Source organism: Haemaphysalis longicornis, unplaced genomic scaffold (genome assembly GCF_048455015.1).
Source record: "Haemaphysalis longicornis isolate Haplotype H1 unplaced genomic scaffold, Haemaphysalis longicornis Haplotype H1 scaffold_2, whole genome shotgun sequence".
NCBI lineage: Eukaryota > Metazoa > Arthropoda > Arachnida > Ixodida > Ixodidae > Haemaphysalis > Haemaphysalis longicornis.
Window position 1 is genome coordinate 229,496,232 of NW_027526295.1, and position 27,183 is coordinate 229,523,414.

Sequence of the window (27,183 nt, forward strand, 5' to 3'; positions counted from 1 at the left end):
GGCAGCAAAATAACAGACCTGGTGCAGATATCCAGTTGAAGGGAGCTACAGTCGGGGCCAGTAGTTGTGGACACGTTCACCTGAATGCCTCTCTGGATTGGACTGTTTCTCGAGTTGTAGTAGTACTTCACCTAGAAAGTGGCAGGGTATTATAACGGTGTGCGAAGCAGGATGAAGCCGGGAGATTGTCACAGCCGCGCATTTAGGCACACTTATGAAGTAAAATCTTTCGCGAGCACATGAAGCAATCGGTCAATTGCTTCCCGTTGCTGAAAAATAACCTGTAATGCGAGCTTCAATTCCACAAAATCTCCTTAAGAAATAACTAGACTTCGTACTGACTAAATTTACCCTTTCTCACGCGCACACTCGCACAGAAGCAGCTATTGCTTCGTTGTTACTATTGCTCCGGTGTAGAACTAACCTGGAGTGAGGCACAGCCAACACTGCTTGGTGCAAGAGAAGCTTCAAAGCTGTACGAATCGCTCTTGTTCAGGAGCCTCTCCTGGAAAATTGAAAGAAAACGAAGAACATTTTAGTAACGACAATAAAGACTAAGTACAAGTATCGCCAGTTTGAGATCCTAGAAAGTATGCGCAATGAGTATCCGGATTACCTGGTACAGTAGCTTGTTCTGCTCGTTAATAGAGAAGGACAGTGTTTCGGGTGAAGCACTGGTGACGGCAACATTCAAGGTCAAGTTCGTGTTCTTCGAAAAGGCGACGCTTGAATACGCTGTTAGTGCTTGGACGGCCACGGTGTAAGCCTGCGAAAAAGGGGGCGGAATTACGAACACTCAAAATGTATACATTCCTGCTTTGTAGCTGGTCTTTCACCAGGGGAAATTGCCTAAACAAATTAAGTGGCATGGCGATTTGATGGGCATGCTCTCGTTGGTGAAAGCAGTTCTGCGCAGAAGCTGTCGGGATATGGGGCCTCTGGAACGCTACACATCAGCTTTACGGGGCTAATGCTTGTGCTTCCCAAGAACTGTTACCTGTATATTAAAGGGCAAACAGTTTTGCTTGACTGACAAAAAAATAACGAAGTAAATGACAGCGTGAGTACATGCTCTTGTTTCTGGCGTCGCATACTGCCAAAGAGTATTGGAGAGAATAAATACACTGCAGAAAATGGCTATGGCACAATGTGCATACCCAAGAATTCAGGAACTATGATGTTATTCAGTCATTATAATTAATCCGGAAGCACGTTCGCGTATGGTATGCAGGTTTAATTTCAGCTTACGGAATTGGCATTTCCAGAGGAGGCCGACACGGCACCGCCGGGAATACGCACAGAATATTCCCCTTGTAATCTCTAAAATCACGATTACCAGAATACATGGAATGCGCTGGGAATGCAGGTGCTGCAAAGCACAATAATGTCCCGACCGGGCGCAAACTTCTGGACAGAAAACAAAAAAATCAACTTTGGTACCGTTTGCAAAATGCCTACATTTGAATCGCAAGGAATGCAGTTAGCGTTTCCCTCCAAAGGCCACGAGACGACCGTTCAACCCTCTACAGCTGGTGTTCACGTTCTGTTTATACGGCACCTTGCTTTGATAAACCTTGTCCGCTATGCGTACGCTTAACGGTGCAGCGGGATGCTTTCCAGTATGTGTAGTCCGTTAGCACTTTTCATTTGGTAGTGCACTTACAACACTCAAGAATACTTATAGTACCGTCGTAACCCACTACTGATTAAACGAATATTTGAACCACCTAGGAGTAGGTTCGGTAGCGGAAAAATGAGGAGGGCAGGGTGGAACGACCGGCGGAGGCGGCCGAAAATTTTACGCTACATTTGCGGATTTATTAAGTGCTTGAGACAGCACGGCCTACAGTCTTCAGTGTAGTACGCACCTCGGAATAGGAGAAGGAGTATCTCGCATAGGTTTGCTGCATGAGCCAGCGGACGATCGGCAAAGCCTCTCCAAGGTTTCGGTTGAGCAGCTTGATGGCCAGCACTGCGTAGCCGGCCGTGTCTGTCGAGCCGTACGAGAGACCAACTCCACTCCAAGAGGTCAGGCCACCTGGATGTAAACGAAGTTAAGTGAGCATAGCGCTTCAAATTTCGTGCGACTAAAGAAGGTTGAGAACTCCATTGCTAGCCGGGGCTCCTTGGCTGCAAGGCTTAAAGTCTGTTTTCACGAATTTTGTTTGATACCAGGTCCCAATTTTGAAAGGTTGGGTACTGGTGTGGTTCATTTGGCTTTGACCAAGTGAAATCTAGCTACGCAGCTTGACATGGATAGCGCGAGCCAAACAGAATGATAAAAAGCAGTCCAACACTGTGGGAAAGCACAAAAGAAGCGCGGTTAAGGCACCTAGAAGCGGTGGTCTTGTTTTAGCTCGATGATGCGACCACAAGCAACCCCTATACGCTTAATAAACCTTTGCGGGTTGGATGTTGGCATACAAATATTGTAAGAGTAATATTCGGCGTTCTAACCGGCGTAACTGCTGCTAATTTGTCAGCACCTGCATAAAAGACGCGACTAGCTGTACGTGCTCGAGGCGCAGGAATAAAGGCTGTAAAACATTCGGTGTACATTAGGGGTTATCTGAAATGAATAGATTCAGGCGAAATGTACAAGCCATGGCAGAGCTAAAGTAGCAAAGGCATAGATAGTTTTATGTGACGCGGAAAATTGGTGGTAGCGCTTGTTCGTGCGTTAACGCATGGTTCCGCATGTTCATCTAAAAACCTTAACTCATCCCAGAAGAGAACGCTACAACTGGCATTTGAAATGTTGCCGTTTGCGCACAGAAGGCTTTTTTTTTACGTGTAGAAATTGTAAGAACAGACGTTTGCTCCGAAGGAATTTGCTTACTTGTTTTGTCAGCCGCTCCGAGAAGCTTGTCAAGGGCACTGTTTGCCCGGTCAGTCCTACCAGCAAGTGCCGAAAAGTAGGCGTCCAGCGCCGTCGTGTGGTTCGAAGGCAGGTTGTTGGCGTCGATGCACCGCAGGACACCGTCTGTTACGTTGTCGTTCTTGAAGCCACTCTCCGCTAACATCACACCCACCGCTGCACTCAGGTCAGGCTGAAAGAATAAATCGAAACCTACTAACGCCAGTTTTCAAAACAATGCTTACGCAAGCACAAAGCGAGCTCGCCAGGAGGGGGAGAGATAAGCAGTAAACACTCGTTATAGCAACAGCCCTTGGGAACGGAGAGTGGCTCCGTTATAAGCAGTAAAGGCCGAGTTGATTTGTCTTATGTGCAGCAACGGACACAATTGCACTTGGTTTACTCTATGCGCGGTTGATCCCGCTCGCGTATACACGTTAGGTTGGTGAAGTTTGAAACTTGGATACCCGGGAAACAGGTTCCACACCAGCAGTTTTCGGCTTACCGCTGTGCGCGGTCCGAAGGGAGACGAGCTGGGGTCGTTCTCAACGAAGCAGCCGGTGACAGGGTTCTGTCGTGTGAGAACGTAACGCACACTGGCGTCAATTTCAGCCGCCACGTTAGCGCCCAAGTACTCTTTGGCGGCGCTGAGCGCTTGGACGGCGAAGGCCGTGAGGAATACGCTCCGCGGGTATTCGCTAGAGCCAAAGGATGCGTACGAGCCATCTGAAGACCTGAAGCTGTATTGGGCCTGGGACGCTAGAAGAGAGGGAGAGCAAGAATTACGAAGAGCTCCCGCTGTGGAAGAACTTAAATGGCCGGAGATTCCAAAGCAGCAAGAGTAAAGGCCTCGATGCTGTCAATTTAGTATCGCCTCACATGATCCCAGAACCACATAAAAACCGATGCCTGATGCGGAAACCGCAAGACTAATGAACAGATGGAATGTTGGGCATGTGAGTGAAGCATTGCTTCAGGGGCATAGTGCCATCCAAGCTGGGGGCCCGGAATGGCCAAAATGCACGGCTTCCAGTTGGCATGGCACAATTACACCAGTTTGACGGTTTATTCTGCGATAAAACACTTTAGTGGACCACCAACCTTGTTGTATGCGTGACCGGAGACCAGAGCTGACGGTGTCGGTTAGAGTTCCTGTCTTTTCCAGGTACTTGAGAAGATACACGCTGGAGGCTAGCACCGACAAAGTTCCTTCGGCGTTGGAGTAAGTGATGGTGGGAACATTCAAGTCACTGACACTGAGAGCAAGAATGTCACCTGAAAACAATGGAAGGATATTGGAAGTAATATCAGCATTGGAGCGACGAAGCCAGCCACAAAAAATTCTTAAAACAGTGCAAAAAAATTTAAAAGGGCAAGGTTAGAAATCAATGCTGAATTCGTACCAGTGCTAACCAGAACGACACGCTGAGAGCCCTCCACAAGCGCAACTGGAGGGGGAAGGTTAATTTGCACAGTGTCGGGGGCAGTTCCTTCGTCACCTGCGTAGTAGCAAAGGGCATCTTAGTGAAAAAATACTTCGATGGTACGCTGACTGAAACCCCCAACCGATGCAAAAGGGGTTCTTACCCGAGGCACAAAGCAGGTACGTGTTTATTTCCCGAATAGGGAATCCTTCAGGCTGAAACAAAAATAAAAAGAAATCAATGGAACCTTAACGGGCTCTCGAACATTCATTAGTCGTTTATGCGAACACTGCTGCACCACGAAAGCCGGGACTTGCTGATACAAGCAGATGTACTGTGGAATCGTTGTACTATGTCATTGTGGCACTACCTTAGTAGCAACTGTGGGTAAAGCAGCCGCTGACTGCTGCATATGGGTATAGCATACTGAACTTTCATTCTGCCCATGCATTTCAAGTAGCGTCACCTACGATTTACAGTATGTGGACTTGCAGCAACCGCTATAAGGTATCGCTTGCAGATTGTACTGGAAAAACAGCGAGTTGGATGCTATCCCAATTGTCTGATCTAGGCTTGAGAAATCCACTGAAGCCCCTCAGGAACATAGACTGGATAAGGAAATGTACGATGTAATAGGACGGTATGGTGCGTTTAGAAATCAAAAGTACGCATGAGGCTGCGCTTGAGGGTTACTCAGATTTCACTACTAGATAGACCCTTTAACTTTATTGTAACAGAGCGCCGCAGATTTCCCAGAATGGTGATACTTACCCTAACTTCGACAGACTGAATAACAGTGTCGCTAGAGGCGACGTTAGAAATGGTGACACCCGGATACTCGGCCTGAGCATCAGGCCTCGTCTGTACTTTGGCCTCGAGCCGCGACATATCCAGAGTTGTTGCGCGCACGTCGAAGGGGAAGGACGCAGAGGTTGTGGCGTTGGGGCAGAGCAGGGCGTCCGTGCTGTTGGGGCTGCTGACAATCTCAAGGTTCTCCAAAGAAGTCAGGCTGGCACGGACCTGCAGGAAGAGGATAGAGATTCAGAACAGCACTTGCGAGGTACGTAGGGGCTACGCGACGCTCTTAGTTAAGGCTTTGCCGCATGACAGCCGCCCATACCCCACTACAGTACCCGAGCGATTTTTCGGACCGGGAGGGGAACGAAAAACCGTCCGAATAAAAGAGCACAATAAAAAGAATGAAAGACAAAATCAGCGGGTCGCAAAAGCCAACTTTATTTCATGTAAATAGGACTAAAGAGGTCGCGAATAGTTCCTTCCCTTAAATTCCCTCTTAGTGTGCGAACGTTTGCTTGCATCTCTGAAGGAGTTATGTTTTCGTCGTAAACATTGGACGAAACGCCAAAGCGTCGGCAATGTCTTGCGTTGACGGTTGTGGGTGGTCAAGAGCGTCTCCCTTACTGTCAGAGTCGCTTTGCGCCAGCGTGGTCACTTGGCGTACGATATTGTCGTGCGTTATTTCCATGCACAAAACTATGTTGCAAAATTATGGCCCACAAGATTAAAGTTTGTTGCCTGGGTGGGAGTCAAGCCAATCCTCATCCAATCCGAAGCTAGCCAGGTGGCTTAGTATTCCAAATGGCGTAACCCTAGATTCGCACCGTGGCTTTGTCGCGAAAAACTTGCCCGGAAAATCAAACTTTTGGCTTCATTTTGTCCGAAAGATCCGCTCATCTCCATTACTTCTATGGTAAAACTGGTGGTGCAACGGAAAAGTTCGGAATATCCAGCAAGTCCTAATTTTTGGAGTCCGGAAAAGGAGGTCGGCTACTGTAGTTAAATTTTAACCTCTAAAAATCAAGAGTGGCGATAGCATCGGCTTCCATATAGCACCTCGCAGTAACTTTGGATCTTGGGAGTCAATCTGGAAACCCTAATTCTTGATGGTACGATTGTGCATTCAGTGAAATGCGCTTTGCTTTACACAGGAAGGATGCCTCCGATTTAGTTGGATGAATTTCGCCACGAGAGGCAAGCGTTCAGCAGTGAACCAGCAAGAAACCAAGCACAAAAAAATCGTACCAGCAACGACTTATGGAAGTAGGTGGAATCCGAGGGGAATTAATCTCAAAAGCAAGGGTGAAGCGGCTATGAAACTTACCACGACGCACTGGTCGCCATAGTTGAACACGGTGACTATGACCGTCGCCACTTCGTTGCGCTGCATGTAGGCCGGCAGAGTGAGCGAGACGAACAAAGGCTGGAATCCGGTGACGTTGGCCACCTGGGAGACGCCCAGGCCGTTCTGTGGGTGCAGGCACACAGCAGTGCCCTGCCACGTTGTAATGGTGTCCGGAAGGGTTTCCTCGTACACAGTGGACCCGCTGGGACTGCAGAAGTCGGCGAAAGCAAGAAGACATCGACGTTTTAGAGCTGGAGAAGCCAATCGACACCGACGAGCACGCAAGGTATCAACTTCCTGAAAGTATAACAGCTGCACGACATAAATTGGTCTTGGCAACATGCTTGTGCATTGGCCTGCTGTACTGAAGGCCATCGTCTGGATTAAAATAAAAACCATGGTCGCGGACTATGCTCCGATTTGCTTTTGTCGCAGCGCAAATCCGGGTACGGTTATCCCATAGTTCAAGGGAAGCGAGTTTCCTTCTTTCGTGAGCCGCTCTGGGGAGCTTGTTTAATAGGGCAAGGGTGTAGCTTTGCGGTCACTATGGTAAACGCCTCTCTAAGCTGGCGTTTCCAGAAATGATGGCACCGTATATAATGCGTGCAGAGCAAACGGCGCGGCATTTGATACGGCGGCGATTGAATGTGCGAGACACCTTGTCGACTGCTCCAGCGACGTTCATGTATTTCCGCCGACGTTCGTGTATTTTTGTCCATAGCGGAGCAAGTTCGCTCCAGCAAACTTGCCATGCAAACTCGCCATGCCAGCAAACTCGCCATGGGACCCTATTGCATCAAGATTGCGCACCGCGCACCTCTGAAATTTTCATACGAAAAATATATCTGCCCCATTAGGGAAAATGGAGTTTTTGGGTTTATAGACTAAGTCAACAAGGAAGCTTGGCGAGCGGTGCATATTTCTGTGGAACATATTTATGGGAGCTTTGTTTTGCACACATACACGCGAGAAAAACATTCACATAAAAGTTCACTGACGTGTCAGGAAGAAGGCTTCTTTTTGTAAGAGTACAGGGTAAGCCGAGTGCAGTGTTCCACATACCAAATGTAAGGAGGAAAGCTGGGCAAGGGAGCATGTTCATGCAATCGGATCATGATGCACATATGAATCACACATACATACGTGCTGGCATAAAGCATGTCAGCCAAGCGAGGGTTTGACCCGACTAAGGCAAGTATTTTTCTGAAACGTTGGCAACAATCGTGGTCTGTACCTTGTTTGAAGTTTTTTTTGTGTTCCCTACCATCTTCCTAGTTTCATTTCTCCCTTCATACGTATATACATAGGTATACCGAATCAGAATGAGAAAATTAGCGGCTCGTTGAATGAAGACAGAAATAAGGGCAGGCAGTTCAGAAAGCCAAGGAAAGCAAAGCGGAAAATGTGGCAGGCCAGTTGAAAAGAATAAAATGATCTACCACATGCCCCCCTGTGCTTTCCTTGGCTTTCTTAGCTGTCTACCCTTATTTCTGGCCGAATGTATATTATACACAGACACACACAGAGGTATATTATAGACATACGTATACATATACAGGGTGTCCCAACTGTTATGCACCAAGATTTAAAAAAAGAGAAGTTGCTTAACTCGAAGAAAACCTAGTGCATAATGTTTGCAGTACTGTGAAGAAGCGGAGAGTAATTTTTTCTTTAATGAGACTTAATTAATTGTAATTAATTTTCTAACTCGAGAAATACTGTCCTAATCACTAAAGTGTGAATGAGGCACTTGTAGGTAACCACGAGGGGCATCTAACTGCTCTATTTTCAGCGACGAACTAATTGCGTACTCATTTATTCTGACTGATAAAGGAAACCCGCGAAATATGAAAAATACCACGTGACGACGCTTACGCGCGCATTGTAAAGCAGCGTCCCCAAACAAAGCTGATTAAAAGCAACTGCTTCGCGTGTTACCCGCCGGAAGACACAGCGCATCACCTTGATAATAGCATGCATGGAAGGAGCAGCAGCAGCAAGATTCGCGGGACGCGTGTGCAGATAAGGAACAAACTCAGTCGCGATTTCTTCTTTCTTTCTTTTGTCTATTTCATTCTGGCTAACTCACAGGCAGCCTGTTTGAGGGCGTTGCTTTACGGTGCGCGCGGAGGCGCCGTCACGTGGTATTTTTCATATTTCGCGGGTTTCCTTTATCAGTCAGAATAAATCTGTACGCAATTAGTTCATCGCTGAAAATACCGCAGTTAGATGCCCCTCGTGGTTACCCACAAGTGCCTCATTGACACTTTAGTGATTAGGACAGTATTTCTCGAGTTGGATAATTAATTACAATTAGTTAATTAAGTCTCATTAAAGAAGAAAATACTGTCCGCTTCTTCACAGTACTGCAAACATTATGCACCTGGTTTCTTTCGAGTTACGCCTTTACTCTTTTTTTAAATCTTGGTGCATGATAGTTGGGACACCCTGTATACACATACGTATACATATACAATTATATACACCCACACGTACGTATAGGTACCCGTTGTGCACTTGATTCAAAGTGCTGCCTGTATGACCTTGCTTTCCCATTGTGCACTTGGAAGCCGGTGCTGATCGACGGCAGTCACAACTCGTCACCCATGACGACCACAATTGTGTCGACCTGTCGACCACTACTAGGCAAGGTAGCCTTATATTCACGTCTATCTTGCTTTTTAAGTTACCTTTTTACTTACCTCTTACTTTTTTTTACGATTGCTTTCCATCTGCAATATACGCCCCACTCCTGCATCCTGGAGTTTAACCGCATACAAGCCATTTATACTCTTAATAACGTAATACACTGGAGAATGCTACCTGATCATAATGAAAATGGATGGTTCCCGCCCGAAACGTCATGGCAACATTTCACCTCACATCCTACACTTAGATGCATACATATATTGGCCAGAAACATTGCCTTTTGAGACAACATTTCTGCAGCTTTTTAAGGTATTCCTGCAAGCTAAAGGATCGAAAGTAATCAGCTCGGTTTGACACCGACCTGTTGGCTGTATATCTACCCGATGCGTGTAAAACTCATTGGAAAATGATGTGGCCACGTGTATGGGGGCATTGGTGCCATTCCTAGAATCAAACATTGCGGCGGAGAGCTAGCAAGGTAACAAGCAGGACGTGGTGAAACAATTACTTACTCAACCCGCTTGATCTGCCAAAGCCATGTTTCAGGGAAGAGGGTGCGAACGGAGTTGGTGCCCTGGACAATGGCTGCCGCGGAGTCCTCCTGAGCCGATTCCTGCACGGGTCCAGCGAATCCAGCGCTTGCGCTTGGGGCGAAGGCCACCTTGTTCACAGCTGCGGCGAGAAAGGGGGGAGGAGCGTGTAATGACAACACTGATTACAGCTTTGCAGAGGTAGATTTTCATTGCTTATCGATATTCCTATTGGCTGGAGTCGTGAAAACCTGGTGGCGGACTAGACGAGTCTACGCATGGCAAAATAAAAGTTAACTGAAGGTATTGTTATACTTGCCTCCGAATGATGGATAGTAGCGATTCGAAGTAGCGAGTACTTGATTGTTCGGATATCCGGGAAATGCGCGGTTAGGACATGGTCTTGTCTGTAGAGGAAGGTTGGTGAAGACGACGAGACCAGCGTTCTGAAGAAAAAAAAAAGCATTTTAAAAGGATAATAAAGTTGAAGACCAGTGACATCTGGCTGCTACCCTTTTAACTTGCTCTTTAGGCGGAAAAGACTTCGGCAGCAGAACTAAACACGCGAATAATGTATTGTATCTTGAACCCCGACCACTACGCGCGCCCCACAAGTGGACAGTATCAGTAGGTAGGCGCCCCTTGTTTAACATCTACCAAATATATCTGTGGGTCTAAGCAGAAACACGCTCCGTTGAAGTGCTATAGATGTACTCGCAAGCAATGAGTAGTGTTCACTGCTCCACCCAACCGCCACAGCATGTTAGCATTCTATGCGACCGCAGATACAAGTAACGGGGCTGAAATAGTTACAGGTACGATTAGGCCCCAGGAAAATGGGCGGAGTGGCAACTACCCGCGAAATTTAAATTTCCTCAGTTCGACAGTGAAGAGTTCCATCGAGTGAAGGTCGAACTGCGAGCAGGATCAGAGTCTTACCTCGAAGGAACTCAAGGAGTCGTAGCTGAAGGACACTGTAGGTGCCACAACCTGTCTCCTTCGCCGGCTACCTTTCTTCGCCTCGACAGGCGATGTCTCGTAAGGCTCGTTGTAGAGATAACCGTCTGCAAAGAGCAATGCAGAGGGAAGGAATCGGGGGTGGGCGGGGGGGTGAGGGTGTTGTTGAAACCATGCGACACATTCCGCTAAATTAAGGCGGTACCATCAAGCATTACATCCTGATCCCAAATGTGCATTCAGGACCAAGCTTAAGTTTTTCAGGACGTATAGTCGAAAAGTTAGTCATAATTCGAAGATCGCTTTCATAAGACCTAGCTTGAGCAGCAACACTTGCTAACACGCGGACTAAGTTCTGGTAGCAGGAGCAACTCCAAACTTTCATTGCGATAAATACGGCACGTTCAGTACGAGTCCCACTTCATGGGAAGGCACGCAATAAGGCACGAGAGCCTCAAAGTCACTCGCCAAGCCCCCCCCACCCCCCCCCCCCCCCCGAATACCAAACGCAGACGATATCGTTAACAGCGCGCTACGCCTGCGACAAATATGGCTCAGTTATTTTCAAGGCCCGCGCTAATAGAAGTGGCATTTTTTTTTTTTTGCGAGACCGGATACAGTTTAGTACAGTCAACAACTGAACAGTATAGAAGCTGCTAAAGTCACGTTTCGCAGAACACTGAATGCTGATAGTTATAGGTCAAACAATTAGCCGGCAACAAGATGCAGATATCTTGCAATAGCCGAACAGGCTTTTACAGGCTGTACAGTGATCCACTAGACGATTACATCAACCGCATAACTCGGCACTGAAACATATCAAATAAGGTAGGCACGGGAGCGGCGGACATACTTCTTTATTTGTACGTATGTATTCTGTGCTTTGTATTTATACCCGACCACGCTGACTTCCCCGGAAACAATGCGACCCACACCGCGGCTTGCGAGTCCACACTCCACGTCTCCACGTCCCATCCGATCGACATCCTCGTCGCCCAGGCACAACTGCCAGCCCCCCCCCCCCTCACCGAAATTTTACCCACTACCGGCTCAGCCGTCGCAACTATAGGGCTCACTCGGCGTGAAGCCACTGCCATGAGAAGGCTACGAACTCATCGATAAAATCGATATCGAAAAACGTGACCCTACCACATGGCCTGTTACACGACTGCCCATCCCCAGACACTTTCCACCACCTGTTGTGGGAGCTTCAGCGATTCCCCGCTTTATACCCCGCATCCCATTCCAACCCTAGCTACGAGCAGTGGGTGGAACGGCTGACAAGCTCTGGAGCGTGTGGCGCAACAATTAGTTTGTAGGCCCTCGCTGGACACGCAGAGCACGGCGTCCAGCTAGGGCGACGGCATCCCGGGCTGACAATGCCCCCTCCCCACCACTGGTCTGGTGGCACGGCCATCTTGCGCGGAATGCACTTATACCTGAAAAATGGTTAGTCTAGTCGTTAACACATTCAAGAAGTGAATGTCCGAGAAATCCAGCTTACCCATGTAACAGTAGCTCTGGTTGACGAGTGAAGTTCGACTATTTCTGTAGTTGAGGTAGCTGATCTGGTTCACGAGCTGAAATGACCAATAAAGCGTTAAGCACCGTAGCAAGCACATACAGGTGCCGCCCGTCTCTTTACAAAACAAGCTAGTTTATTCCAGAATATCCCCACGCCTCCGGGGGCTACGAAAATGTCGGAGTCGGTCGAGCTAGTGGCCACCAGTGCGTGTAGTTTCTCCTCGGAATAAGCTGTGACACTTAAACTTATGAAACGAAAAGTTCAGCTGCACACCAAAAAAATGGCGTTACGTTCATACGAACGGCCGCTTGCCGGGCAAAACCCGTCTGACAGACTAGTAATTTTTTTTTTTTTGTAGAGGACAATAGCATTTCAGGTATGCGTGAATGCACGCGTATTTCGGCTGCCCAGGGTGCATTCATCTTGCAAAGGTAGCATCCCAGGAGTCCAGAATACAGCCAATGAAAAAAAAAAAACTCAAGCTATTGTGGGTATCCCAAGCAGACAATGCTACGTTTTGAGATTGTTGCTGGAGTAAAACGCACGCACACAAAACGTCCCCAGACGTACGTACCGCATTCCGGGAGTTCTGTCTGTCGTATCCGTCTAGAAGCGCGACGCTACTGTCCACGGCTCCAACTCCACACAAGGAGTTCCCAGCCGCGGCCAACGAGACAGACACGTTAGAGCCGGGCAGAGCCTTCCTGGGATCGAATGCCAAAGTCACCTGGGTATAAATTCAGAAAAGAATAAAATGGCAGCACTAGAGATGAGTGAAGGATCATTAAATCTATTCGGCAAAGTCTCCTATCTATGGCCAGCACGCATCAGCGCAATAGTGGTAGCTACTGTGGTAGTTTACCGTTAGCAAAGACGCTGAGTACATGGTTTTCCTGCATCAGTCAAGCCATGTGGAGCATGACAGTGGAGACTGCGTACTTCAGAAAAAATTCTGGGCCTGTGCGCATAACAAAAAAATTAAGCAAGTCTTCTGCCAGAGACTGTTTGCATCCTGTAACTTCGCCGAGGAGCATTTAGTTAGTAATAAAGCTTAATGTTCGCTGCAATGATCATTTAGAAGAGGTATGCAGGCGGAGACTAATACCATGGATTGCAGGCACTGAAGCATGGTAGCATGCTGCTGTCACCAGCGCTAGCCATCAAGCAGGCATTTTGAGGACTGGGCGATGTGCTCCAGTTCGCACAATAAAGATATATCGACGAACGTTGACGCGTGCACAGTTACGCCAAGAATAGCCGACGCGCCTGCATGCTTACGTTGTTTTCGAGGCACTTTTGAACGGTGAATTCAGCCGAGTCTGACACAACTTCCACGGGCGTTCCCTTGGCGTCCCGGCGGACGTAGTAGACAAGCAGCTGCACTTTGGGGCTGGCATCCGCAGGAAGCGTAGATTGGAACTCGAAGCTGCCGACTGATCGGAAGGTATCGGGTTCGGTGACCGGGGGATCAACGCTACCAGGAGGAGCCGGGGCATTTTCGATGACGTTGGGGTCAGTTTGCTCCGTAGTGAGCTCCGCTTCGGTGAAGCGCTTGGTGAAGTTCTGAGTTTCCAGTATGCGTCCTCCAGAGGTAAGCTGGGAATTAAACCAAACACAGGGACAAGACTTATTTAACATGCGAGACGATGCCCAGCAACGAGAGTTTGGAGTTCCGGTGTAATATAGAAGAGAAATCTGAGCAGGTGAATCGAATACAAGCCTGCGTATATCCCTCCTGAAACGTTCAATTAAAATACAGCGTTCGTATCTGGCGTCCCAGAAAGCCGCCTTAAACAGAGGGATATTTTCAGACACACGATAACGAAGTAGTGCATAGCTTTCGGAGAATTTGTCACCGTTTCTTAAACCAGACTACAAGAAAGGTCAAATGGTTGTCCATATGAATGCCGTATTTAAGGAGTATACGGAAAACATACGGAAGCCACGTTCGGCCGTTCGCCGGAACAAGGAATGTTGTCGAGCACAAGTACCTGTGATTGCACGGAATCTGACCTACTTTTTCGCGCAAGAATAGCACGTTTTCTGTACACTCCTACAAAAGCGACGCGGAAAGCCGAGTGGCGCAGTGCGGTCGAGAGGGCTCACCGAGAGGAAGATCTGGTAGTCGACGTTAGCATTGGCCGTCATCACGATAGGACGCTTAAAGTCGGCCTGACAGGCGTACACGCGACCGTCGCCTCTGTCAATGCGAATGGCGCTGGCCGAGGGGGAGTAGAAGGGGACAAGGTTCTGCTGAGCGGTGGGCTTCTCCAGGGTGGGGCCGTTTTTCACCACGATGCGCGGGTAGTTGACAGCAATCGCCTGCACAAGAAATGAAGAGATGCAAGGAGATTAGACTTCGCTGTAGCATCAATGCGCTCAATCGTAAGGAATAAAGATACGGGATAACAGCATTGGAAAAGCCGCATAGCTATGGCCACTAGTACCCACTTCCGCGAAATCTGCGTTGCAGCTTGTATTATATGCCCTGTAACAAGTTGTCGCAAGCAAAAGTTGCAGTAATAAACATGGCAAATTAAAGCAGATATCAAGACAGGGCATTGCTTTATAAATACCGAAATTGAGCTTGATAACGCCGATTCATTGATTGTGGGGTTTAACGCGCCGACGCAACGCAGGCGATGAGGCGCGCCGTAGTGGAGGCCTACAGATTAATTTTGACCACCTGGGCATCTTTAACGTGGACCGAAATGTCGCACACACGGGCGGTTTTGCTTTTTGCCTCCATCAGAAAAGCGGCTGCCGCGGCCGGGAATCGAACCCGCGACTTCGTGCTCAGCAGCATCACGCCTTAGCCACTGAGCCGCCGCGGTGAGTGAATTCTAACTCGAGAGTGCTGTCGTTGAATGCACATTGCGGGTACTATACTATACTTGCATGCACCGCACATTGCAGCGCACACCCTCAGGTCAAAGCAGTTTATAGTAAGTTATGGTGGTTGCATACTACAAATTCGAAACTTGAAAGGGCTAATGTTTTTGATAATGAATATTGCCCCATCACCGTAAAAGAGCCGACTTTCCCAAACCAACCTGAACGATGACACCCGTGACTCTTTGGCTGAAGGGAGGCAGGCTGAAGTTGACCACTCCTTCCCCATCCGTGGTGTAGTTACGGCAGGCAAGGACGTTGTCGGTCTCCCAAGATCGCCACTTGAACGTGCTGCGCTCGACGAACATGCACAGCTGGATGACCTCGTTTGCACGAGGCGTTCCATCCAGCTCCTGCGCGTACAGCTGTAACAACACATGTATAAATGAAGATCGGAAGGCGGATTATAGAAGCAGAGCTAAGCCTTGGTTCTAAAAATCCTCGGCAGCCTGACTTTATATCACAATTCCCTCTTTCGAGGATTTGACATTTTGATACACAATTTTATATTGCACAGTAAAAAAAAATGTCAAAAAGGTGCTGTGAACTCACGACGGCAAGAACTAAACGCAGAACATGTACAAAAACAGTTGCGGCTTTGTACTCATTTTTTTTTTTTTTGCTTGAAAGAGAGGAGGAAGAGGGCTCTTTCACGAGATTGAGGAAAGAGGTCGCGTAGGCGAATGGAAGCCGTGATGTAAAAGTTAAGCTGAAAATGTTGGTAAGGCAGACGGTGCGAATTATCCAAGCCGGTGGGGGATGGAAGCATGGGCGTTAGGCCATGTGCACTGGACAATGCCCCGGGTCAGGTTCGGGGGGGGGGGGGGGGGGGGGAGGTAACCGAGTTTTCTTTGAACTGCCTTAGAAACCATTGAACATCACAAAATAAATCATAACCAAAGAGGGAGTTCCAAGTGACCTAATATTAGAAAAAAAAATAGCGGGAGTGAGCAAGTACGCAGTTTCGGGGTTCACCGTGTACACAGTCGGACTATGTAGGCTGCTGAACTGGCATAAAATGAACCACAAAGTGAAATTCGTGATGTGCGATATTTCGAATAAGCTCGACCACGGGAAAACCAAGCTTGTCCCAGACGCCGCCAAGGCATGCTACGTGATAAATTATCGCAGCTCCCGTGCCCGGACTTTCGCAAGTGCACTAAACCACTTGACCCAGAAACAGACGATACACGTGCCTCAGCTAGAGTGAACTAGAAAAGAGTAGTTCAAACGACTATAGTTTTAATACATCAAAGGTAAATCCAGAAACGGGTAACATTCGTTGGGGGTGATGCAAACGCAAGACTGCAAGATGTGTAAATACTCGCTTTACACGTAAAAGGCCTAGGTTAGATTCCAACCAGGGCCGTTCTGTTATATCAGTTTTGTTTAGCGATTCTCTTTTCCTGCCCGCGAAACCTTAGGCAACTACGCTTAAGGGTTACTATATCAACCTTAGCATTTATTTTCTGTCCGGCAGGACGTGCAATAAATACTCTGGCTGTGAAATCAATATTCGTGCTTCCTTAGAACAGACAATCACGGGCAAATTTCTAGTTTGCGATTAAAACAGCCCCGCATTCTTCTTAGCACCGAATTGTACGAGACTTGATGCCTATACATGTTTTTTTTCTGTGCGACGTCACATTTGCTGAATCTGCGCCTGAAAAGTGCGTGTTCATGCAGCGAGGCGGTAGTCTTGAGCTAGGCAGCGCTTTTTACCAAACGTGAAAAATCGAGGGTAGATTAGGAGAAAAACAAAACTTATTTGGCGAACCGCTGCGCCACCAGTGCATATTATACCCCAGAGGACTACCTTTACGCCCGGTTTTTAACATTCCTGCGGTCTTCAAGCCACGGGGTGCATTTGCAACGGCTCCGCGTCGCAATGTCCACGTAGCAGACGATGCGAGAGCTTTGACCGGCCGCCGCACGGCGGCGCTACCCTCGCAAGAGTACAGGGAATTCCTCTTCACATTCGCAGTAGTAATAAAGTATGTATGTAAATTTGTTTGCTTGTTTATATTTTTATATAATTTCATAATTGTTAATTTTTTGCGTGTTTGTTTAAAAATTAAGTTGCCACTCACCACCGCGTGGCGGCGAGACGATCGCAAGACCTCCGAAGATTTGCTTTTGTTACCCTGTTTTCGCTTCATTTTTGGCAGCTCGTTCGGACCACTCTGTTCTAGTTCACTACCTCAGCCTCCTCAGCTATCGCTACCCCATCGGCGTCTCATCTAAAGCGCGCCGTGCTGGACCCGCCGGCCATTTGTCCGCAGAGAGCTGCAGGCGAACGCGCACGGAGCATTGAAATCACGTTTGCTGGCACGATGTAGACGATTAGTCTCCGCAGAAACGGGCGGTAGTTGAGCCTATTGAAAACTGGTGCCCACTAACGTACAATACACCAAAGGCGACTAAACAGCTATTAAGGCGTGGCAGGCACCGGAGGCAGCAAAAATGTGTGCGTAAGATTAAATACACGATGCTTTGCACTACAGAAAACTGCATATCATTGCGAATTGCAAGCTACCGAAAAGAATCTCCTCGGCAAGAAATGTTCAAAGGAGTGTGGTACTGACGTAGACATCGCAAGACTAGCGACATTTTCGGCATATGTAGGCTCACTTATCGTCATGCTGCCCGAAAATGCTACGATGACCCTACAGGATATATTGCTACATCACGAATATTGTTATACAAGGCTATATACGTGACATTTCTACGTTTATCGCTCCAATGATGCCGTTTTTACCGACTCAATGCCACAACAAAATGTAGACCAATTGGATGCGTTGCGAATCTTGGTGCCCGTGGGTTATGATCAGCAAACTGGGAAACGGTCAGATCTGAAGATCAAGCTTCAGATGTCTGGGTGCCTTACACGTACTGAAATACTGAGGGCTTGCCAATGTTTAGTTTCAATGCTCAATTCAATTCAATGTTTATATTCTTACCTTGCTCTTGTACAGAAGATTCAACTTGAATGTGTTGTCGCCGGTCGAGTACTGGTTGCTGGAGTCGTATTTCTGTCCAAAGGTTAGCCTCAGCCGAGTTGTACCCCGGCTGTGCAGTTCGGTGGCCGTCTGAGAAACTCCTGAAACACGTGCACCGTTTGTAAAAGGGAATGGGAAGTACTTGATCCAGCTTAGATGCGAAAATATCGTTTCTTCGAACGTGCGCATTCGATTTTGCAAGGAAAATTGAAAAGGCTTTAGCAAACAAGCCCAACATTAGAACTAATAAAAGAACGTAATGAGAGCGAAATCTTTGCTAGAAGAATAGCCCATATGCTTACCTGTTCCGTCCTCGATAACTTTCGCCGTGACGTTGATGGACGGATAAGTGGGGTACGTGTAGTTGACAGTGTTGAGCAGTGATACATTAAAATCGTACTTGTAGCATCCGTCGATCTAAATGCAACGATGGAAAAGAAAATAAAGCAAACACGTTTTACCTCGGGTAGACTGAGATGCAAAAAACTGGTCGCGCAAGTGTGACAGATGTTACCTGAATAATATTCAGTCAACTGTTCAGCGGACCAGTTGTCTCACGCACCACACGCCAACGTTTGTGTTCAACTGAGGTGGTTAGAATTATGGACTACCTTCCCGATAGTGTGCCACTACTACACAAGTGTAGTAACTGCCTATTCGCATTGTAGCTGTACTGTGCAACCTAGGATTAGTGTTTCAAGATTTAGTCTTACGCCGCATGACCAAAGCTGCGGAGAAAATGTTTACATCACGAAACCGCGGTGCCGAGAAGTGCACTTCATGCTAACTGCTAACAACAACGAACGACTCCAGGGAGATAATTTGTGGGCACCATAAAAGTGCGTCGGTTTGTATCCCGTAACAACGCCTAGATTTCAGAATCAATTCGTAGCTCTAATCAAAGCTAGATATTTGTGTCTTTTATACTTCATCCTCCAACCCCTTGGTTCAAGTAGTATCTGGAAGTTTGTACGACGCCTGTTCTTAAACATTTCCAATAAGTAACTACAAAACGATGCAATAAAAGCGAATTGTGACGACACACCAACAGCCTTCGTGAAGGCCATTATTGGCAACATGGTTTCAGTCAACAATTGATTCAGCTCCGAAGAGAGGCACGCACCTCTGCAACACGAAGAATGACAGGCTTCTGGCCCACTGGATAGTAGTAGCTGAATGACGACGTGTAGATCTGCACCGTGCCCTTCACGCCTTCTCCGTAGGTGTATCTGGCAAAAATAAAGAAACTAGTCAGACAAATTTTACTCGAATGGAGTTCGCGCTACGTGGAGTCGACGTATCGTACATCAGGGTTGTTAACGTCACTTATATAATATTCGACGTGCGAGGTGTGCACGCGACCTGGTCAACTATGAATACTGCGATCAAACATGATGCTACATCAACCGAGAAGAATGGATGCATATATCAGTTGCAAGAGCATTTAGTGATACAATAAGACAGTTCCTGAATTCATGACCTGGTGATAGCGGAAAAAACGTAGCCGAGGGCTGAGGGCTACATGCAACGGCCGGCAAGCCTTTGTAGCTTTTGTCAAGGTTTCGAGTCACCCTTGAAGTCAGTTTTAGTACCCTTGGCACTCATGGTGCAAATGCCTAATCGCATCTGCGAAAAAAAGCAGCCCTTGCGATAGCTCGCTTGTGGTAAGTTGTCATGTGCGAGTACAAGTGCAGGCATAAATTGTGCTTGAAATGCTTACGTTGCGCAGACAGTGTACCGGACGGTAGGATTCGTAACAACATCGTTGAGGTCCGGGGTGATGGTGACGGAAAACTTTGGCAGCACTGAAAGAAAACAGGAAGCATAAAATGAGTAAAGCTGTCAAAGGTGGGCGACGGGACCCACGCAGAAGCCTCGGTCGGAACGAATGGGTTAGCATTACGTGGTCAGTTGGCTGTAAACGCATACAGCGGAATTAGAAATATCAACAGCGGAAAGGGCCGTATTTCGAAGAAACTATTCCCATTCCTTAGGTATCTTACAAAACTGCAACACTGGGATGGCAGCAGCGAAGCAGACCCAATCCCCCAGCCGTGTATTAGGTTAATAATGAGTGTGTATTTTATACGTGTTCTCTTGTACTCCTCTTACCATAATCTTTCACTTGGAACTGGGCCGATCCGGAGTTCGTTCCTGCCGACACGCTTATCGACCATGACCCTTCATCTGTGATAGCGAGGAGGTTGTACGAATCTTGCAGGAGACCTGAAACAGACGCAGCACGTTTAGGGTTGGTTCTGGTATACACAGCGTGTGGCGCAAAAGGCATCTACAGCAAGTATTTGCGATTGACCTCCACGCAAAAGAGGTCCAGTTTAAATACCGTACAAGCAGTTTCACCCAGTGTAGTTAGGGCCGTGCACAAGTGTAATTATCCACTGTATTGCAAGTATGCCAACGCCATTTGCTCTAATGCACCTAAAAATGGGGCAACACTGTAGTGGTTGTACTGGCCTATAGCTAAAGTTCCGGATAGTTTACATAGTCTAGAGTTCATCGTACATGGTGGTACCCCATTAAGACATTCCGCAAGCCGGCAGGGCACCGAGCAAGCGCGTTCAATAAACGGCCTAGATGAACTACCGTGTAACCCTTGGGATACAGGGGACATTCCGGTATCCCTTGCGATTGCTTATGCAGTCCTTGAAACTAATTCTTGCAAACACGCCGAACAGCTACCAGCGCAGACAACGCCAGTAGCGCTTTCATCGGCCACGGGGGGAGCGCTGGTTGGTTCAGTCCACGCAAGTTATCGTGGTTTAAGTTGCTGGTTAGAGCGAAAAATTACTTTTATGAAACAGTCCTCGAGCCAGACCGCCTCCTTTCCCGATTGAAGCTGTCGCGTTAATAAGGAGATATGAATAGCACGTACCGTCGGTGATGTTCACAAATTGTTGCTGGAACAGAAGCTGTCCAAACGGGTTTGTGATTGTGATGTTCACCTGCAATACGGGAGAAAGGAACAACCGAGTGATCACTATAGGTAACAAAATTTGGAAGCCGATGGAAAGCCGATGTAAATCCGATGGCGGACGACAAATAGTTCCGTTTGAATAGCAGGTTCAGGTGGAACGACTTTGCTTAAGTCTGCGTGTGTCGGTCGGTAAGACATGCCGGACCACTGAGTGCGACGCATGGCAACAGTACAAGACTGAAGATCCGCATGATCCACTGTTACTTTTCCCTGATAGACTATTGTACACTGTCTTACCACAGGTTAAAGTAAAGGCGGTACAATGCTCATGGTTTATAGACTACATTTAAAGGAATGCTTGCAGTGCAAAGCACATGTAGGGCTTACCAGTTGGTTCGTCACAGGCAGCAGGTTGTTATCGACGAGAAGCACGCGGTAGTTCACTACAAAGAAAAAACAGTTTTAGTTGCATACCTTCGAGAGGGGGGGAGGGGGAAATCGAACTCCAGCGTATGTTACTGTAGTAGTCCTGTGATGAAACATGGCGAGTCATGCTTCAGCCATTGGCAAGGATTAACGTGTAACGAGCAGTGCCACTACAACACAAAAGGGACTTTCAGTGGATTAATCGTCAGTGCGGATTGGCTAAGGCTATTTTAGGTTACAATTCAAGGCCTCCTCTCATCGGAAGCTTGATCACCCTGAAGGATGCTCATCACGCAGACAAAAGGGTCTACAGAAGACAAGTAACCAGATCTGGTTAGATGCAGTACATGGTGGCGCAACTACCAAAATTGAGCGAGACTGAAATCTTAAATGTTAGTATTATTGACCGGCAGCCGAGGTGGCGTCGGCATGTCGGAAGTAGCGAGTCCTGCATGATAACGCACGACATAAGATTCATAAACTTACCTTTGCTGCCTTGGCGGTACATCGGCTTATCGGTCTGAACGATAACATTTATGTTGTTCACGTACTCCAGGTTCACAGATGAGCGGTTGTAGAACTGGTCGGCCCCGAATTTTCCAGAGACAGCCAAGTACAAGTTGTAGTAGGACCTGGGGTTAAGGTCGGGGACCTTAAACTGGAGCTGATCATCAATGCCTGTTGAGTAAGGAGAGACATAACTGTAGATACTGCCTTTCAGCGCTCGAAAGTAAAAAAGTCCAAGTGCATAAGACGAGGGGAACGGAAGCAATGGGATGGAGAGGTCGGGGACAGGGTAAAATTGCGGTAGAATAGAAAGGAACAACCCCACAGTAATCCGAACTTCACAAAGGCGGACCTATTCCAAAAGCTCATTAGAGTAACTATATTGACGCCATCATACCGTGAGGGCCCTGAAACGTGGAAGTAAAGAAACCACTCCTTTAAACCAACCAAATGAACCAAGATTTGGTGGATACATTGGCTTAAAATGAGAGAAGGCCCCTGTAGAAGCTAAACGTTCCTGTGAAAGCCGAAACGTGGATAGTGATGACAACTAACAGTAGTCATACTATCGAGTTTTCTAGAGAGAGAAGGAGATCTTACAGTAACACTCGATTTACTTACGAGTCCGACCCATTCACTCGCAGCAAAAGCGACGCTTACGTGGAATAGACGCCACAAGATGAGAGGACGAATAGTATGGTCAAAACGTCTGTTGCGGAACTTCCGCATCGAAAATATCCTGTGTAATCAGCCCACATAAAAAAAAAACGGAATATTTTTAGGTGCCACCATTGAGATACAAGAGCGGCACTGGTTTCTGCAGATCCCTCTCATGGCACCATTTTTTTACAACCGGGTTACAAAAACTGCCGGTTGAGGATCACGTTCGTGGGTGCAGCTGGGTGCAAGAGAATGCATGGATCCCAGATTGGATTGGCAGATGTAAAACTTACCACTTGCGGAGACAGGGTAAGACTCCGTGGCAACCACCGTACTGTTCTCGTTGATTCCTGTTCGAGTTGCCCACAACTCCACAGTGAGCTGCCCGGCGGACGGGGGATTTTTCACCAACGCTGTAATCTTGACATTAGTGCTCGGCGTCAAAGACCCAGGTGCGGTCACGAGGTACTCCCTGTTCAAGAGAACACACACTCTAATACACGAGTAGAGAAACAGTCGTACATCACGAGTAATCTTCAGACCAAGTCCTTAAGCAGGGAAGGATAAAGAAAACTCAAATTCAAGTCTGAAATTTTCACTGCTTCGAGCCACTCGGTATAGTTACTAGAGGGCAGTGAACACGGGCTGTCACATAGAAGTATAACATCAAATTCAAGTTCAAACGTCTGCGAGACGGCAGTAATCTGGCAAATGAAGCCTTTGCAATCGCCCAGTACAATGAGAGATTCCTCGGTAACATCCTCAGTAACGTCTGCTGCATCATGGCGAGAAACGGCGCCTATAGGCGAAGACGAGGAGGAAGGGGGAATAAACGTTATCGTAAAGCGGTCAGCACTGAACAATAGTGCTCATTCCAGGACACCCGAGTCCGTACGGCTTCTTGGGCTCTCTTCAGCCGTCAAAGCTGGTCGTTGGGATCCGAGCTGGAGAGTGCTCGCAGGAGCTCAGTGGAGGGGAAGGAAAAAGAACGAAGAAGTTGCGTTTCTGAATTCGGTTCCGCGTGAACGTCTACGAGCCGTCTCGCGAGATTGCTCACGCAGCGATGAAGGTTCACCTTACTACTTGATGTGTCGCCCCAGGGATCCAACTCAAGATTGGGAACCGTACAAAAGACCCCGCTCGGTGTGCGAAGAGCGCAGTCGCTCGGATTCCCATTTGACACGTTGCTACACCGATCGCGAGTCTTGTAAGGCTTTAACTGTTAATGCAAGTATAACTACGTGGTTCAATGTAGAGAAGTTGTCTTCCGAACGCTGGAATTTCCGCCCCAATGGGCCAGAACTTACGAGTCGAAGGCAAAACATTTGTGTGAAACCATATAAAATACCTAATCCTACAGTTGCCCAATGGTGTATGTAGTACGAAGCCATTTTAACGTTTCCAACGTTAGTGTATTACCGTACGAAATATTTCCCTAGAGCACTGACACTCAGCAACTTGTTGAAGCGATGCGTTCCCTATCCAACCTACAAAACAATTCCGTTTGTCGCAAAAGACTGGCAAGCACACTTGGGAAGTCACCAGGTTATCGCATGGCTATTGTTAGAGACTAAACACACCAGATAATGTTCAGTCGTAAACACACCCGAGATTGTGCTTCCGTGAGTGAAAGCAATCAGTTTCAATAGCGAGGCGCCGCGTAGTAAGAAAGTATTTCAACTCCCGCGGTCCCCGGAAATCCCCACTGGCGACAGCTTTGATATTTCTATATTTCTACAGAGCCAAAGCGCGTGCCGGCGGGTGCGTTATTTAGGTCAGCAAATAAAGAAAAAGCGAGGCAGGTGCTCACACAGCGGCGATGGTGGGCGGTGCTCGCAGGGTGACCACAGCTGCGAGGAACAAGAGGCGCGTCGCAGCTTGCGCCATGACGAGTGGACAAGGCGTCTGCAACAAAATTGAAAAAGAAGAGAGCAATGGCAGCATCCGCATAAATACAAAGAAAATCACTGATAAAGGCGTTAATGCGGTAAAACTAAATGGGCAGATCGACGGCCTTTGTGCGGCAATTGTTTCATGTGCACATAGCTTGAATGAAGGTTGGATTTGTTATTGGCAGTACATAAGAGAACCGCGGCATAGAACTTGTGCCGTGATACGAGGCTCGGGGTTCACAACACCTGAAAATACGTGCACAGGAGGAGACTGATTGATTGTGGTGGTTTAACGCGCCGACGCAACGCAGGCGATGAGGCGCGCCGTAGTGGAGGGCTCCGGATTAATTTTGACCACCTGGGGATCTTTAACGTGCGCCGAAATCTCGTACACACGGACGTTTTTGCTTTTCGCCTCCATCAGAAAAGCGGCCGCCGCGGCCGGGACAGGAGGAGACACTTTCCAAAATGGGCGGGAAATGTTGGAATTCACCGCCATCGGAAATTCAGTAGCAACGATGGAGAATTGAACCAGCGGCAGAGCCCGTTCGCCACTGTGCGTCCGTGGCGACAATGACGCAGAACTATGCGAAAACGCGAAACACTGAAAGGCGCACGACGGACCACCGCTGGACAATGCTGAAGAAAACTACGTTATTCTTGGGTCCCATTGTTTCATAGCATGGATAGCCAACTCACCTTCTTTAATACTATAACAACACGAACTAAATCTGCGCTAAATGGAAATTCCATGTTTCAAGGTGCTGTTAATTGGTACACCGCATATGCCGCTGAATGACGCTTCTTACCAAATTCTTTGTCGCATATTCTGTAGAAAAGCATCACAATCCGTAAATGGGAGCCTTCCTTGCTATTCTAACCCACGACGCGACTAAGGAGTGTACGTTGGCGGTTGTTGGAATAGCACAGGAAAATGCAACGAATCGCCTCAACACTGCACACACGATAGCCGCAAAATTCACGTGCTTTTCAAAGCGAAAGCAACGAAAGCCCGAGGTACCCTAATTTTCTTAAAAAGCATTGACCAAAATGGACGCTGCCAGTCGGTTCCAAATACACACTCGCCGCAAACAGCCGTCGTAAAGGTACGGTTACAAGCGTTAAACTGGCCGACAAAGTTTCAATTAATTGTTAGAGAATAATGTCGGAGTCAACATAAAGTATCATCCCGCATTTGAAGTATCCGCCTGCTTACCCTTTGCTGTTAAAAACAGTCAGCGCTGCACCGAGGTGAATGCCTAGTAGGCTGAAGCCATCAAGCCGTGGAGAGTGAACACCGGTCTAATTGCCTCACGTGCGGACCGGCCGGATGGTACGGGTGGAATGGCAAGCGATTTCGATGGTTCCCAGCCTATATAGCGCCACTAGAAAATGACTTTTTCCGTATCCGGGCGCAAGTGACGACAGCGTTCGCTTTACGTGCAGAGCGTGTCAATCTGCGCGCGACACCAGGGGCTGACACGAAAGATAAACAGCGGCAAGTGCTATACGTTCAGAGCGGCCGGGTGAATCGTATCGAGGAAATCTGGCTCGGCGTGCGTGTGTTTACCGGAAAATTGCACCATGAGCCGCACCGCGGCAACGGTGGTGTTGTTGTCATTGCCTATCTGCAGCATGTGCGCGTAGGCTCTTGCCCGCTTTTTTTTTTTTTTTTTTTCAGGTTTTTAGTCATCAGTCAATGCAAGGCACGTACAGGGATATACCCTTTTCAGTTTTAACTGAGCCGTGTACTCCGAATAACTTTTTTTTTGTTTTGTCAGTGGAACCGGTATTAACTCTGAAAGGGTTTTTACGGTCCGCCGCAACTACTAGTTCACATTTTTCTTTCCTTTGTTTTTTTATGTGGGGTACGTAACTTCTTGTAAGGCCTGTAGCAGCCTTATCGGAGTACTTTGCAGTATGAGCTTCGTAGTGCGGTGCAATGAGGCCCCCAAATTTGTGTCAGTGAACTCTAATTTAAGAAAAGAAAGAAAGAGATTGAATCATCGTGCACCTCACATTTTTTAAACTGGCACTGATGAACAATCAAATAGTTCACGGAAATTTATGCTGCACCCATCTCTGTTACCCGGTGATCCATGTCAGGTGATAAATAAAACTACTCATTCGTGTGAACCACCCGCTTCGAATTCATTTTTTACTGAAATTGACACTTATCAGCTCGTTGAAGTCTAACTAAAGCAAAGTCGCGCAGGCGCAGTTAGTAGCGCGGGACTCTTGTAAACCGGTCAGTTCTAAACGCATTAGTTTATGCAGCTATCGCACAATCTCTAGAAAACAAACCATCCAAGCACTTTTGAAGAATATAGAGACTGCATGTTCTGCAAGACAGGATTCACTTGTCTGCGTCCTTGCACTTTGTGCAACACTCTCGCTTTGGAATTATTGTGGGTCTTTGCGGGAGTTTCCTTAAGAGGGAGCCCTTAACACTACCCTCTTAAGCTCGTTGAAGGACGCAAAAACGGGCGCATAAAAAAAATCCGCCAAGGCTATGACTCCTTGATGACCGGATGTCGGCGCTTAGGGACAAAAGCCCCTCTTTTCATCTTGCGCACACAGAAGGCGCCGTAATTGACTTTGCGTTGTATAGCTAAAGCATTGTGACGCAGACGAGATAATGGCGCTTGCTGAGCAAGAGATGGCACCCGGCAAGGTTACAATCAAGCACTGCGGCTAACCCTAATTAGGCTTACGGAATATGTCGCTGTGAAAGTCATTATACCCTCGTCAAAACGGTCCACAGCACGCAACTTCAAAGTTAAGTAA

General features: G+C 47.6%; 1 protein-coding gene across 2 annotated transcripts in view; it reads right to left on the minus strand.

Moving 5' to 3' along the window:
* The window catches only part of LOC144170060 (alpha-2-macroglobulin-like protein 1), a 40,054-nt gene that overhangs the window by 2,890 nt on the left and 9,981 nt on the right, over positions 1-27,183 (minus strand). Inside the window, exons 1-30 of one of the 2 annotated variants that reach the window (XM_077699590.1) lie at positions 25,613-25,772; positions 24,315-24,409; positions 22,798-22,976; positions 21,824-22,015; positions 21,299-21,354; positions 20,870-20,939; positions 20,089-20,202; positions 19,697-19,781; positions 19,100-19,205; positions 18,279-18,393; positions 17,938-18,077; positions 15,139-15,342; positions 14,192-14,407; positions 13,364-13,681; positions 12,660-12,812; positions 12,065-12,140; positions 10,543-10,667; positions 9,923-10,049; positions 9,586-9,745; positions 6,404-6,632; positions 5,053-5,301; positions 4,445-4,496; positions 4,261-4,356; positions 3,959-4,132; positions 3,363-3,616; positions 2,840-3,050; positions 1,869-2,038; positions 617-766; positions 425-505; positions 19-131 (exon numbers count right to left, since the gene is read on the minus strand). In XM_077699590.1, coding sequence (XP_077555716.1) covers positions 19-131; positions 425-505; positions 617-766; positions 1,869-2,038; positions 2,840-3,050; positions 3,363-3,616; positions 3,959-4,132; positions 4,261-4,356; positions 4,445-4,496; positions 5,053-5,301; positions 6,404-6,632; positions 9,586-9,745; positions 9,923-10,049; positions 10,543-10,667; positions 12,065-12,140; positions 12,660-12,812; positions 13,364-13,681; positions 14,192-14,407; positions 15,139-15,342; positions 17,938-18,077; positions 18,279-18,393; positions 19,100-19,205; positions 19,697-19,781; positions 20,089-20,202; positions 20,870-20,939; positions 21,299-21,354; positions 21,824-22,015; positions 22,798-22,976; positions 24,315-24,391 — 4,292 coding nt within the window. In that variant the 5' untranslated portion in view covers positions 24,392-24,409; positions 25,613-25,772. Of the gene's footprint in view, positions 1-18; positions 132-424; positions 506-616; positions 767-1,868; positions 2,039-2,839; positions 3,051-3,362; positions 3,617-3,958; positions 4,133-4,260; positions 4,357-4,444; positions 4,497-5,052; positions 5,302-6,403; positions 6,633-9,585; positions 9,746-9,922; positions 10,050-10,542; positions 10,668-12,064; positions 12,141-12,659; positions 12,813-13,363; positions 13,682-14,191; positions 14,408-15,138; positions 15,343-17,937; positions 18,078-18,278; positions 18,394-19,099; positions 19,206-19,696; positions 19,782-20,088; positions 20,203-20,869; positions 20,940-21,298; positions 21,355-21,823; positions 22,016-22,797; positions 22,977-24,314; positions 24,410-25,612; positions 25,773-27,183 lie in introns of those variants that run through there. The other variant, XM_077699588.1, reaches the window with a different exon arrangement.